The sequence below is a fragment of the Oryza sativa genome, chromosome 4 (assembly GCF_034140825.1).
Source record: "Oryza sativa Japonica Group chromosome 4, ASM3414082v1".
NCBI classification, from domain to species: domain Eukaryota; kingdom Viridiplantae; phylum Streptophyta; class Magnoliopsida; order Poales; family Poaceae; genus Oryza; species Oryza sativa.
Genome location: NC_089038.1, coordinates 25960395 through 25973570, shown reverse-complemented (window position 1 = coordinate 25973570; position 13176 = coordinate 25960395). Strand labels below are relative to the sequence as shown.

The 13176-nt window shown below is 39.3% G+C and overlaps 2 protein-coding genes across 10 annotated transcripts; one reads left to right on the top strand and one right to left on the bottom strand.

Annotated features, from left to right (window-relative positions):
• The first annotated feature begins 1284 nt into the window (after window positions 1–1284).
• Window positions 1285–4162, top strand: LOC4336361 (uncharacterized). Of its 4 annotated transcripts, none has more exons than XR_001545438.3 (7): window positions 1285–1641; window positions 2486–2618; window positions 2782–2907; window positions 2987–3051; window positions 3580–3667; window positions 3755–3925; window positions 4016–4162. XR_001545438.3 is itself a non-coding variant. In XM_015780516.3 (6 exons), exons 1-6 carry the CDS (start codon window positions 1447–1449, stop codon window positions 3829–3831), a joined length of 684 nt encoding a protein of 227 aa, XP_015636002.1. In that variant the 5' UTR covers window positions 1285–1446; the 3' UTR covers window positions 3832–4162. The 4 variants fall into 4 exon arrangements, 2 of the variants coding, with proteins under 2 accessions (XP_015636002.1, XP_015636001.1); XR_001545437.3 differs by having other exon boundaries at window positions 2984–3051; XM_015780516.3 differs by having other exon boundaries at window positions 3755–4162.
• Window positions 4163–4262: 100 nt separating this feature from the next.
• On the bottom strand, window positions 4263–12623 carry LOC4336360 (uncharacterized). Of its 6 annotated transcripts, none has more exons than XR_010740699.1 (19): window positions 12264–12623; window positions 12095–12153; window positions 11845–11926; window positions 11413–11480; window positions 11149–11218; window positions 10440–10521; window positions 9448–9512; window positions 7963–9030; window positions 7825–7887; window positions 7675–7721; window positions 7492–7537; window positions 7321–7400; window positions 7105–7221; window positions 6348–6429; window positions 5990–6115; window positions 5782–5856; window positions 5403–5547; window positions 5068–5172; window positions 4263–4729 (listed from the first exon to the last, which is right to left on the bottom strand). XR_010740699.1 is itself a non-coding variant. In XM_015780508.3 (19 exons), the coding sequence occupies exons 1-18, from the start codon at window positions 12591–12593 to the stop codon at window positions 5107–5109; spliced, it is 2652 nt and encodes an 883-aa protein (XP_015635994.1). In that variant the 5' UTR covers window positions 12594–12623; the 3' UTR covers window positions 4263–4729; window positions 5068–5106. The 6 variants fall into 6 exon arrangements, 5 of the variants coding, with proteins under 5 accessions (XP_015635994.1, XP_015635996.1, XP_015635998.1 ...); XM_015780508.3 differs by having other exon boundaries at window positions 5403–5528; XM_015780509.3 differs by having other exon boundaries at window positions 4592–4736; window positions 5403–5528.
• Window positions 12624–13176: the final 553 nt, after the last annotated feature.

The window sequence follows — 13176 nt, the reverse complement described above, 5'->3', positions numbered from 1 at the left end:
TAACTGCATCTCCACTTCATATTTATAGAATGATCCTTGTAATTCTTTTAAGGTTCATAATAGTACCTCCAACCAATTATATGCAATTATATACTCATAGGATGATTTTATCAAATAAATAATTACTTGTCTGTATTTTAGTTGATGAGAAAAACAAAATAAGTCAAATATTTAATGTGCTTAAATATTTATGTTACTATATTCGGGAAAGACAAATACAATACTTCAAATAAGAACATGGAAATATAATACAAATATGGATAAAACCGTGAAAACATATAAAAGTTTTGTTTCATTCAAAACTTTTACATTTATAGAAATATATGGCACTGTAAATCTTTTACTACCTTCAACCTAGAATAGAAGAAATTTTATAGTTGAACATGGTTATTAAGAAATTTGGTAGAATTAAATGGGGAAGAATGTGATTGGATGGAAAGTGGAGGTAGGTAAAAAAAGAATTGTAAAGGGTTGTGAATGGTTAGGAATAGGATGTTCGTAGGTTATGATCGTATGCTTTCTTGAAATTTATTTTCAGAATAGTATGCGGAGAATTTGTTATATTTTGGAACAAATTATAAAAGCTAAAAATTATTATATATATTTTGGAACAAATGAAGTAATAAATACCTCCTTTCAAAAGTCTAAGACATATTTCATTCTTTGGTTTTTCCAAAAGTCTAAGTCCTATTTGTAGTCATTATGTGTTAAATTAAATTGTTGAAGCCATTTTAATACTTATTGGTTGCATATTTATTGGTTTTGTCACATGGTGAATAAATTAATTGCTTCTTGGTCTTGATGAAAAAGAAATATGACTCAGATTTTTGGAAGGAGGGAGTACTACCTAAAAATGCTATTAATAGGTTCTATCAAATATTTAATTTTTATAGTGCAGATATAAGAAGTCATGGGTGCGCCTATTGGCGCGTCAATTTTCTGTATGTACTCAAAGCATGACACTTATTCTTAATAAGAGTTCACTAAAATAAAATTTAATAAGAGTTTCAGCAAGATAAAATAAATTTAGCTCCGTTCAGTGTAGGTTCGACTCCTCGCTTCCGCAGGTTTTGCGAGAATTTTTATTATCTGATGAATCTTGATGTGAAGTTCATGATTTGAAAGTTTTTACGACTAAAAAACTATCGCAAGTACTATAGTATAGTAAAACCGAAATAAAACTTTAGTAAGTATAAACTTTTCCTAAATTTTATCTCCTGTTTCGGTATCACACCGAAACGATCAATCAACAAAAGCGTGCCGCCGTAGGCCCGAGATCCGGCCGTGTATTAGCGCTCACGAGTCGGGGCAAGCGCACACACCCGCATCGCACGAGCAGAGGACTCGAGACCCACGCGCATCCTCCCCGGCCGCCGCGGCGGCTCGGCCTCCGCCACTCACCAGTGAGCTTCGACAGCGAGGGTTTGCACGGGATCCCCGGGTACGATGGCGGCGGCGACGGAGGAGCAGCTGCGAATCACGGGATCCGTCGTCCCTGGAGTCGGGGAAGTGGAAGAGGTCGACGAGGCCACAGAGGGGGGACGACTTGGGCGAGGCGACGACGACGAGATCCTGCGGTTCATGGACTCTGTGGACGGCTACCTCCTCCTCATGGATTCACTGTCCTCCGTTCTCCGCCCGGTACGGCTCCCGCTCTCCGCTCATCCACCCCCGACCTCTTTCTTGGTTTGTTGTGATTCGTGTTTTTTTTCTTGGATTTCCTTTGCTCTGCGATGTAGTTTTAACTCCAGATGAAGCGATAGTTATTACAGGAGTAGCATGCAGTTAACTATCGGGAGGGGAAAAGAAACGAGTTCGTGATCTTTGAATTCTAGCCAACTGCATGTCACTTAGAATCAGCTCCTAATCCTGTTCTGGAGAAGAATGCTTGTTCAGATTATTTTGCTCGTATTGCACCAACAACCACCGAGTGAAGTGCCCTGAAACTTGTGTGGATGCTGATTTTTACCTTTATGTTAAGAACCCACTTCTTCCAACTCAATAGCAAACATCCACCATACAAGCAACAAGTGTTTTGGGGTGAAAAGAGAAGAAGAAACTAGGGATTACAAGTTCTAGAAGCTTCTAGAACTGAGAGAGAGAAGGTTGGAGGTAGGAGGAGAGGTAGGGGAAAGAGATCGACAAGGGTGCCCACCGGCCGCCCAAGTCGCCGCCGCCGCCGGGAGCTTCAGCTCCGCCAATCCAATTGATCAATCGATGTGTGCTGCAGGAGCAGCAGCCTTCACTTTCTTTACTGTTGCTTGGGCTGGCTTGGGCTTGCTTTGGAGAATGGATGACATGGCCCATTAGAGCTCCTAACACTTTAGCTCGATAATTTTCAGTAACTGAACTCTTTTGGCTGCCTTGTTCATGTACTGATTAGGAAAGAGTGAGGTCCTTTATTGCTGTTTAGTCTTTGTCTGATTTACTGAACAGTAGCAGAGTTCACAGATTAGCATGAACAATGGTTTTGTTTTGTCTCTAGGGGTGGCTTGATCTGGCAAGTGCCCGTCACTCGATGGGTACATCACGTGTTTCGAGTACACTCTTCGATCACAAAGAGCAATCTGCAGCTAGCAAGCTGCAAGTGGTTGATTCTGCAGACTCGCAGTCATCAGGTGAAACATCTCTCTATTAATCCTTGCTAGCAATGTCAAAACGTATTTGCAAACATCATTGTTTTCTCCAGAAGCCCTCGTGTTATCTTTTTTGTCTTGTATATCTAAGTATTCTGGTAGTTCCATGTTGCACGTCATGAACTAATCTAAGATCATGTTTCAGAGCCAAACCCACATTTTATCCTGTCAAAGTGGTGCTTGCAAGAAAAATCCAACTCCAATGACGCTGTCGGTGTGCGAGATACTACTAAGCCAAAATTAAGGTACCGAGGGTCAGCAGCAACGCCAGGTATTAGCATTCCACAATCCATAATTAGTAATATTTCTTAGTTCTCCTTGCTCACATCGTATCTTCTCGTGTTAAGAAGATGGCAGCCATGATTCAGATGCAACTCCGGCAGAGTCTGCTACTAGTGTGGACACTAGTAGCCATGTAAGTTTAATATGAAGCCTACATTATATACATGATGAAGGATAGAAGACTGGAACTCGCATATATACATTATAGCTCTTTTTTGTAAAACGTTTTGTAACCGTTATAAATTGGAGTTGTCCACCTACCAAGCTATATTGCTTCATCTAGGGAAGAAAACATTAGAGCATAATTGATGGTGTCTCTTATAACAACAAAAGTAGAGCAGTCACTATTCTAATTTGTAAATGCCAACAAAGCCAGAGTTTTCTTTGTGCATTGACTAGTTCATTTGACCAATCTTCCCCCCATTGACCAACTAGTTTCTTACTATGTGCTACTTCCTCCGTTTCAGGTTATAAAACTTTCTAGCATTGCCCACATTCATATATATGTTAATGAATCTAAACATATATGTGTGTCTAGATTCATTAATATCTATATGAATGTGGGAAATGCTAGAAAATTTTATAACCTAAAACGGAGGTAGTACTATATTCTTGGACTTCAAAATTTTACCGAACTTTTTCTTGATATTTTGCACCTTAGGTTCAGAAGGCAAGATCAAAAGCACTATCAACCTTTGGAGCACTGGTATCTCCAAAACTACGATCGGCCCAGATGTCCTTTGAAACAGGTTCGGTTCTTTCTAACAGGAACATGCACCGTCAGTTTGAACCCCTCAGTTTGTGTGTTGGTCTAACTCTATATTTATTTCATGCAGCACTTGAATTAATTGTGGAATTAGCAAATTCTAGGTCAGACATGTTATCTAGTTTCTCTCAAATAAAGGGGGAGTGACTGTTGATTCAGCCACGCGTGCAACACATCATGTTCAGAAGCATTTCCGTGCTGCTGTTTGATCTGTCATCTATATACCAACTACTTCACTACGGTAATCAATAATTCCATACATCAGACCTTCATTATGGGCAAGACTTTTATCTCTGTAGATTTGTCCGATGAATTTTTTCGTGCTTTGCAGTGTGCCAGAGCTAATGAGCAAACGGAACGTTGCTATTCTCATCTTAGTTTTTTTTTTTTTTAACAAACAGCAGCAATTGTAGAAAACTTTATTTAGATGTTGATATGAATCGAGATGCCTCTGGTCATAAACATATTTGCTCTTGTACCTTGAAAATTGTGTGTTGTCCTCGTTTGAGACTTGCGTGCATATTGGCCCAGATGAAACAACTGAACAAATCCTTTTGTTGATCAAGATTCCAAAACAGTGACCCAAAATATGCATTTATTCCCCTTATTTCACCCTTTTTGGTACATCTTTTGGTATACCTCCACACTTTTTTTTGCCACGTTTACTAACTGCTTAGCCTAAGGATCATAGAGCTTATATAATTTACAGTTCAAAGCACTTGAGGATAAAAGGGCATTTTCCAAGCCTTATGTTTGATTACACGAATTTACCACACACGAGGAAGGATGTGCGTGTCAATCACACCACTTACGGCCGGGGAATGAAGGTCTTTGCATTCTAAGTCCATTTGCAATTTGCGCAGATGAGGATCCTCAGATAACTGTCCTGATTACTTGAAGCTTTATCATACAAACTGACTACCAAGGGCAATGCGTCCTCTTACTTCCGAGTTCGACCATAACCCCTAAACTGGTCCTGCACAGGTTCCATTGTTTGCAATGTTTCTTGATATCTATCAGCCAAAGAAGCTGAACGGCAGTAGCCCTGAAAACTCAAAACGGACATCAGACACAGAGTCAGAACAAATGATTTTGGGGTTAACCAACTTTGTGGCGATCACCAATCACCAAGTAAGGGTAATGCACTAGTGCCACTGAAGTTTTTGGATAATTGCTAGGTTGCTAGTAAAAGAATGTTGGGCAAGCAAAGCCTATTTGTTTACGCATATAACAGTAGGGCAAACTCCAATCCCCCCTCAAACACCCCCAAAAAAACTTTCTTCTTTGTCCGAATTATCCCCTAAACTACAGTACCGTCCAACAACTCCAAATATATCCATAAGACAAGTACAAGCTGTGTGCGCTTAGAAGAGTGGTACTTACAGGCAACCCAGGTTTGGGAGTTTCAAGCATGTACTAAGATCAGGCGGTTAACTGATGGTAGTCTTCATTTGCACCGTCACCTGTTTGGTACCTTGACCTCACTCTCTGCAAAAGTTTAAGTGTATTTTGTTGGTTAAATTTACTTGGAGGAAGCTTTCGATATATAACAAGTGAAATGAAAAGCAGAGATGATGTGAAAAACAGAATATTTATCAAGGACAAGTAATTAGGCAAGGTAAGTGTGCAGGTTTGTTTGTGTGCTCATGGTTCTGCCCCTTTCTTCCTCTTTAATACAAACTGTGTGTTTGAAAATAAAAATAAGCAAGGTAAGAAACCTCTAGCAGTGTGACGTAGTAAAAGTCTTCCATGTGCTGCATAAGAGCTGAACCATCCCTGATTGATCGGAGCAAATTTATTTCTGTCTGAAGTAGTTTTTCCACAAGTTGCTTTTCTCCTTTCATCTGCAGGGATTTAATACACCTGATTTCAATTGCAATTTGAGCAAAATCATTTGTTTATTCAAGAATCATTTATCCTCTTCAACTTACATCGGTATTATGAGTTCAACAGAACATTGTGAAGAAACTAATTAAAACAACTAAGTGTCTCTTTTTATTTTTAGAAAACTAGAATCCTCATCTTATCATCAGAATCAAGAGAATCTAGCTAGTCAAGAGTCTACAGACAAATGTATTAAGTTCACAAGACACTCACAAATTCACTGACAAGAACATCAGGGGTGTACTCCCCTATGGAATCACCTTCATCATCTATAGTCTCCTCATCTACCTATATCAAAATACATACAATGGTTTCAGTTGAGAACTTTAGAATCTTATGGATAAAAACACGGAACTTTGAATGGAACTAAAAAACATTCCTACAACAAAGTTGATTGAAATAGGATAAGAATACTAATCACCAGTGCATCTTTTAGATCTCCAAATTTAAGATAAACTGGTGCTTCCACATGGCAATAGCCCATAAGACGTGGTACTGTAGGAATGATATCACGGTGATTGACAACTCTCCAGCTGTCTTTCACTTTCTGCAGAAATTAGTCCAAAATCACAATGGTTTCAAAAGGCAGATTGTGGTATTGCAGACTGCTTTCAATTTTTGTTTCAAATTATGAGAGATGGTATTTGCACTATCAACCTTGTCCATATGATGAAATGATTAGATACTGATTTAAGGAAAACCGGTTTGAACTTTGAACGACAGAGTGATATGCAAAATCAATGAATGCAAGCCTATTTCAATTTGAAATTCTTAGTTACCGCATTGTAGACTTCAGCGAACCTTCTATTTCCAACTCTAGGAGAGCCAAAGTTGTACATTGTCACAAATATGACCCCACTCCTATAAAAGGTGAACGGATAAATATGAACGAATGATCGTAGAAAAGGATGTAGGGAAATAGAAGCTGTCTTTAATGCAATTTTACAGATTGTCAATTGCAGAAGAAGAGCTATACAAACATATATTTGTTGCTTTATAGCACAATCATATAAAACTGGGAGCTTTCAACAACAACAACAACAACAACAATAATGGATTATTGTTATTGTTATTACAACAATGGAGTATCTTTCAAAATAAGTTCATTCAATTCTATTAAATGCCACTATTCATACTAAAATGGAAGTTGTGCTAGAGAACGACAATTGAACTGGGTCAAAGCACATATAATCTTCCTTCCTGCAAAGGTTTGCTAGAGCGTGACAATTAAATTGGGTCAGAGACCTGCCAAGTTCATCTGATCTTTCACAACCAAAGAGTTTCTTATGAGTCGTTAAATGTTTAACTGAAACCTATTCCCACATTAAGCCTGAACTTAATGGTATGATAAGGTCTGTATGAAATAAGGTCAGATATGATAAAGGCCCAAGGGTCTTCCGGCTAGCACCACAAGGTGTGGGCTAGCCGACCTGGGTTGGGTTCGAGCCTCACCCCTGTCTTAATAAATTTCAATATGAGAGTCTTTCCTCTCATATCCAGCAAATAAGATCAGATATCAGATTCAGAGCTTCTTACTTGGCCATTAGACTTGATGAAAGTTCAAGAGCAAGAAGGGTTGCTAGTGCTCCACCTAAACTATGTCCAGTCACATAGACATGCCACTTAGGTATGTTTTCTCCGTCTTCTTCATCCCTGCAGTGGAAAAATGAATAGAAACAAAGAAAGATTACTTAATACTTGGCAGGAGATATATGTTTGTGGTAGAAACTGTTTCATTATAGAAATACTTACTGGTATCCTACGGCATATTTAACAAGAGCGATGATTCTATTCCTAACAGAGTCATATGCACTCAAGAATCCGCTGTGAACCTGAAATGTAATATGTCAAGAAGTTGGATACCAGATAGCATAAAGTGAGGTGAAATACAGAAGCAAGTGAATAAAGATATAGATGACTAACTTGAATTTCTTGTTTGAAGTCACCACCCAACCTCTCAGGATTTAGTCTGCATTCAATTTGGAAATATTCAGGTAAACATAACATAAATCAAAATGTACCACAATGCTAGCACTCTTTGAAACCAGGCATTTGGCAAACTGTAAATGAATGAAAGAGAACATAATGTTGACTATCGAGTCCTACCCAGCAGGCACTAGCATAAGGTCAGTTAGCAAATCCTTCCATTTTGACTGAAACAACAAATAGAAAAGTAAAGTAAATAACAAAGGAGACATATCAAACAATGAATTTTTATTCACAAAACACAAGGGATGCCATGATGTTACAACATACTTGTTCAGTTCCTCTAAAGGCAACAACCAACCTTCTTCGTGAACAATCACGCCAAATGGCAACCTTCAGAGATTTTAACTTGAGACAACCAACCAACAAGGAAACAGCAAAACTCTTAATAGTACAACAATATCTCACCTGGGTATCTGTTGAAACATTGTCGAGAAAACATATCTTCTCAAAGTCTGATTTTATAAAACTGTTACGCCCCAATGAAGTGGCAAGCATAGCCCATGCCTCCATGGCAGTCTCTGCACTCTCAAACAGTCGTTGCCTATCCTCTGCTTTCTGTGCATCAGTGAACACTTCAGTAGATACAGCATCATCATCATTATCTGTATAATCAGAAGCACATTGTTCCTCTTTGACCGAATCTTCTTTATTACTTCCATCATCCACCATTACTGACTCCTTGTCTTGTGGTGATAAGCTTCTAGAAAGAAGCATCAAAGCTCCTAGTATATTCTCAGTTTGAGATAATACATCCCGAGAAACTTTACTAACGTCTGGAAAGGGAGCCTGCACCTCCTCTTTAGGCAAGTTCTCTTTAATTGGAATAGTGCCATCTTCTTTGTCAACATCGATTGCATCTTTAGGAGTTGTTTCATGGCCTTCACTGATTGATGCATCTACTGTTGCTAGTCCAGATTCTAAATATTCCTTTTCAGCGATTTCACTTGATTTTAAGCCAAGTGAACTCAATAGGTCAAATCCATCCAATTGCTTGACCTCAGGAAGAGAAAATCCAAAATTTTGGAGAACATTTTGGTTGAGTACACTGGTGAAAGCTTTCCAGAAGTATTCATCTGTTTCCTTCATATTTGGCGAGCTGCTTCCTTCAGTGTTCACAACTGTAGCAGTAGATTCAGCTTCACTGCAACAATCTGAATCATCTCCAGAAGCTTTTGAATCCATCTTGTACTGTTCAAGTTCATTTGATCCAGCCGAGTTATCTACAGATTGTTCAGCCCTTTTAGGGGCCTCAGCTCTAATATCCAAAGATGGTGGCTTTGGAAGATATGTGTAAGTGAAAGAACTTAGTTGCCCAAATGCAGATTGCACAAACTGACTTGCATTTATACTTTCAGATCCAAGGACCGTTCTAAGAGCAGATCCTAGGCTGCTCTTCACAAGAAAGTCAGACACAAAAGGTATTCTCCACCATTGTTTTTCACGCTCAATGTCATCATAACTCTTATACCTGACCTGATATGTTATACTTAGAGCTTAGATTAACAATTATAACAAAATAAAGCCTACAGTTTCGTCAAAGCATGAAACCATTGATATTGATGCAACATAACAGGTGGCTGTCAATATATCATCAGAACTGTTTTTTGCTAGGGAAACCGCGACATATATTGCATAGCATCACATGTGAGCAACATGGTCATTTTACTTACAACTATAGCACAAAGGATTTCCCACTTATTAAGATTGTGCAAGGGGAAGATGCTAACTACTCCATATATGTACAACTTGCTGTGCTGTGCAAAGGGAGTAAGATTCTTGTCATTAGAAAGGTACTTAGTTTTTCTCTCTGAGAGGTCACAATTAGTTCACTACATGCACCTTTGCTAGAGTATACTGGTGCCAAAAAAAAAAGAAGAGGTAAGGATTTACCTCCACATCAATAGTCCCACCACCACCTAGGCCTTCTAATTCAACCGTAACGTTGTGATTACTTCCTATAAAGTTGGAAGAACATTGTAAGTTTCTCCCAAGAGTAAGCCTTAAAATGAATCATATTAAAGATCCTGGAAAAGGTTGGGAGGGCATTGTAAGTTTCTCCCAAGGGCAAGTCATAAAATAAATTCATATTAAATATTATCTGAAAAGATAAAGCCTGACTGCTAATATCAATAATTCTCACATGCGAGTTCTTCATAATAAGAAATGAACTATGACACCAGAAATGACGTGGATATGAGTAAATAGTCATTGTTAATACATGGAACTAGTTTTAATACAAAGGTGGGAGGAGAAATGAGTAAACTAGTCAGTGTAATTTTTTTTCCCACAGGAAGGTTCATAAATCACAAGTACTTTAAATCGGCAAAATTACATGCAACTGAGAAACATGTACTCCCTCCGTCCCATAATATAAGGGATTTTGGGTGGATGTGACACATCCTAGTACAATGAATGTGTCACATCCACCCAAAATCCTTTATATTATGGGACGGAGGGAGTAAGTGCGCAACTGTGAGTTGACACCAAGTCCCCAACAAATAAGATATGAACCGCTTGATATCAGAAATGCTGGGGGCATGTTACATATTCAAAATTCGTTTTGCTAAATCAAGTTTGTTCTAGAACATCGTTCTGTTAGTTTTTGATTAATCAGTACTCTGAAAGCATCACTAATGAAAAGAGAAGTGCTCATTTCTCATATGCCATCATATATAAAAGTGATTAGCTCCTATGGTTTCTGACCAATTCCAGAATGTTCCATATGTATTTTGGCCATGATTCTTTATGGAGAATTTCCTGCTCAGAATTAAAAGAAACCAGCATCCATGCCATCACAGAAATAGGTTCCAAGCTCTTTCTATAACAAAAGGAAATGTCAAACAGCGTGCATTTTTATTTTTTACGTCAATAAAAATAGTTACCATCACAAAGCGATTCAAGGCACAATCCAGCATTTCCCATGCGTTTGTGTGGGGTAACAAGGTTTGCATCCCAAGCAGCAACCTGTTGAGGAAAATGATTAAACAAATAATCATTTACTGATACTGTATGTACCAATATGTAATAAAGTTGATAAAAAAGGAAGAGTAATGCTGCACAGAATTGCATGCTATTATTACTATGATTTGCGAGGCAGCTTACCATAACTTGCTAGAATGATACGTCTAGTTTGCTTATGTATGTCCTGTTAACTAAATAAAACTACTTGCCGTGTCCTCTAGAACCATATTGAGTCATATATGTTTATTTCGATTTGTCAAGATGTCTGGCATTAATATTGTTCATTCAGCTTAAGCTTTTTTCAGAGGTTGACATGCCAAATTTCTCAAATGGTTTTATTTAAAATAGTAATCTCAGTGATCCACTCCTAATGAACAAGATTCTCGAAGAGCAATAGCCACTTCCAAGATGCAGAGTTCTACGAATTATAAAACAAGAATAATAATCAAATATGAGCATATAAGATATGTAGTGTGTCCCTTCAGTTGGTTTGCTGAGAGAGGCCATAATAATAGGGCTAGGAGCCTAGGACAACAAGTTATGAAGACATGGTATGTAGAATGATACACCCTAAGACTCTAATCTCTAGTGTTTATTATTATACTTGTACGAAAATGAGCTTGCTCATACCTGTAGTAGATTTTCTCGAGATAAACTAATGTTAAATGTGAATTCTTCATTCCATGTTGGTTCCTTCGTCCTACGTTGATCAATTACTGAAATCACAATCTGCATCAATGATGGAGAAAAATAACATCTTCAAGCATATCAAATATTGCTTAGAGAAATTAAACCATTAGTTGGCAAAATATTCCAAAATGTGTGAAAAAAAAACAGCAATATCCTCCTCCGCCAAGACCCCAGCATACATAGAAAAGGGAAAAGGTTACTCACGCCCATTTAATATTGCTTTTTGCAGTTTGACCATTCAGTTGTAGAACTACGTAAGGGTCACTTGTGCCCTGCAATTGAAATGGTTAGAGAAAACGAAGTTGTTAATAAACTGGAGGAAGAGGTCTGCTTAACAGTAGTTAGATTGGGCAAGCTCGACCCTATATTGCAACATGCAGGTTAAATCATTGGGTGTTTGCCTGTTTGGGCTACATTCATAATCCGGGATTATTATGAGAAGCAATGGGTTTTTAGATAAGTTCAGATATCCCTTAATTGAAGTACATTTAACTCTCATCTAAGAAAAGGTAAATTTAACTCATATAAGTATGACCTGCAGAGATTTATTTTGTTTCACCTATAGATCAACAAGAAGTCGGTAATAACTTAAGTAGGATAATAAATGGTTTTTCGCCAACAAATACATCACCGTACCCAAGGATCCATCACGGGAAGATTTACGCCTTTCTTCAGCCTCACAACCAATTGGCCATCATATACTTCACGGAGAAATGAACTGCAATACATAGGCACGGTACAATTCACAAAATTTACAGTGATGACCATATCAATGCGTTCAGAATTCCATTCCCTTTCCAGTTTAGCACCACAGCGGCTAGGGAGATATTTCTATCAAAATTAACAAATTAATAATAAAAAAAAGAAGGATAAGCGCACAACTCACTCAGATAGGAACACCGTCTGACATTCAGCCGCATCAATCTCGCGCCAGCCCACATCCTCCTGCCAAACACGAAGAACAATTCTCCAAATGACTCGCGAATTTACAAGGACTAATGAAGCTAACCTTAAGGATGAGGGTGAGGTGAACGGGTGAAGCAGGAGGGGCTCACGGGTGGGCTGGTGTAGGCCTCGAACGCGAACCCGGCGAGCACGACGGCGAGGTTGAGATCGAACGGCGGCCGCGGCGGGTCCTCCCCGACCAAACCCTCCCCGGCGGCGCTCTCCGACCCGGGCTTCACGACGGACTGCCCGGCGCACCTCGCCCTCAACCCCGCCCACCTCCTCCGCCTCCCCCTCCTCGCGCCCGGCCACCACCGCGCCGCCGCCCTATAGCTCGACGCCGACGACGGCGAGCGCCCACGCCCGGAGACGGAGGCGGCCGCGAGCGGCGGCGGCGGCGCCATGCGGCACGCGCATGTCGCGGGAGCAGCGAAAGCCATGACACTTCTTCGATTCGAGGAGGCGCTTCCAGTCGAGGTCGACCTGCGTGTGGTGTTGATAAAGAGGGGAGAAAGGCGCGCCAGTTACCACGTCTGCACTAGATGGTTCGAGTGCCCGGTCTCTGACCAGTGGGCCCCAGCACCCTGTGGCCCGTCTTTTCTCAGGTTCCCAACCCTCTCCCTCACGCGCACGTTTTTTCAAACTATTACTTAAAAAAATTATATTGAACCTTTTTTAAAATAATAGCTACTCCGTTTTTCGTGTACAGAGGCATGTGTTCCTAAACAAACCTAAAGAGTGTTTAAGAGAATATAGGAGAATACTACTACGTCCCATTTTAAACGTAATCATGAGTTTCTATATCCAACTTTTCATCCGTCTTGTTTAAAAATCTTTTAAAAAATAAAAAAAACATAAGTCACCATAAAAATATTATTCATATTTTATCATTTAATAACAACAAAAATATTAATCATAAAAATGATTTAAATAAAACGAACGACCAAAAATCAGTGTGTTTTCATCTCAATCTTCCGCTGCCGAACAGATGGATTGAGACGAAAACAAACTAGCTAGTTGAGT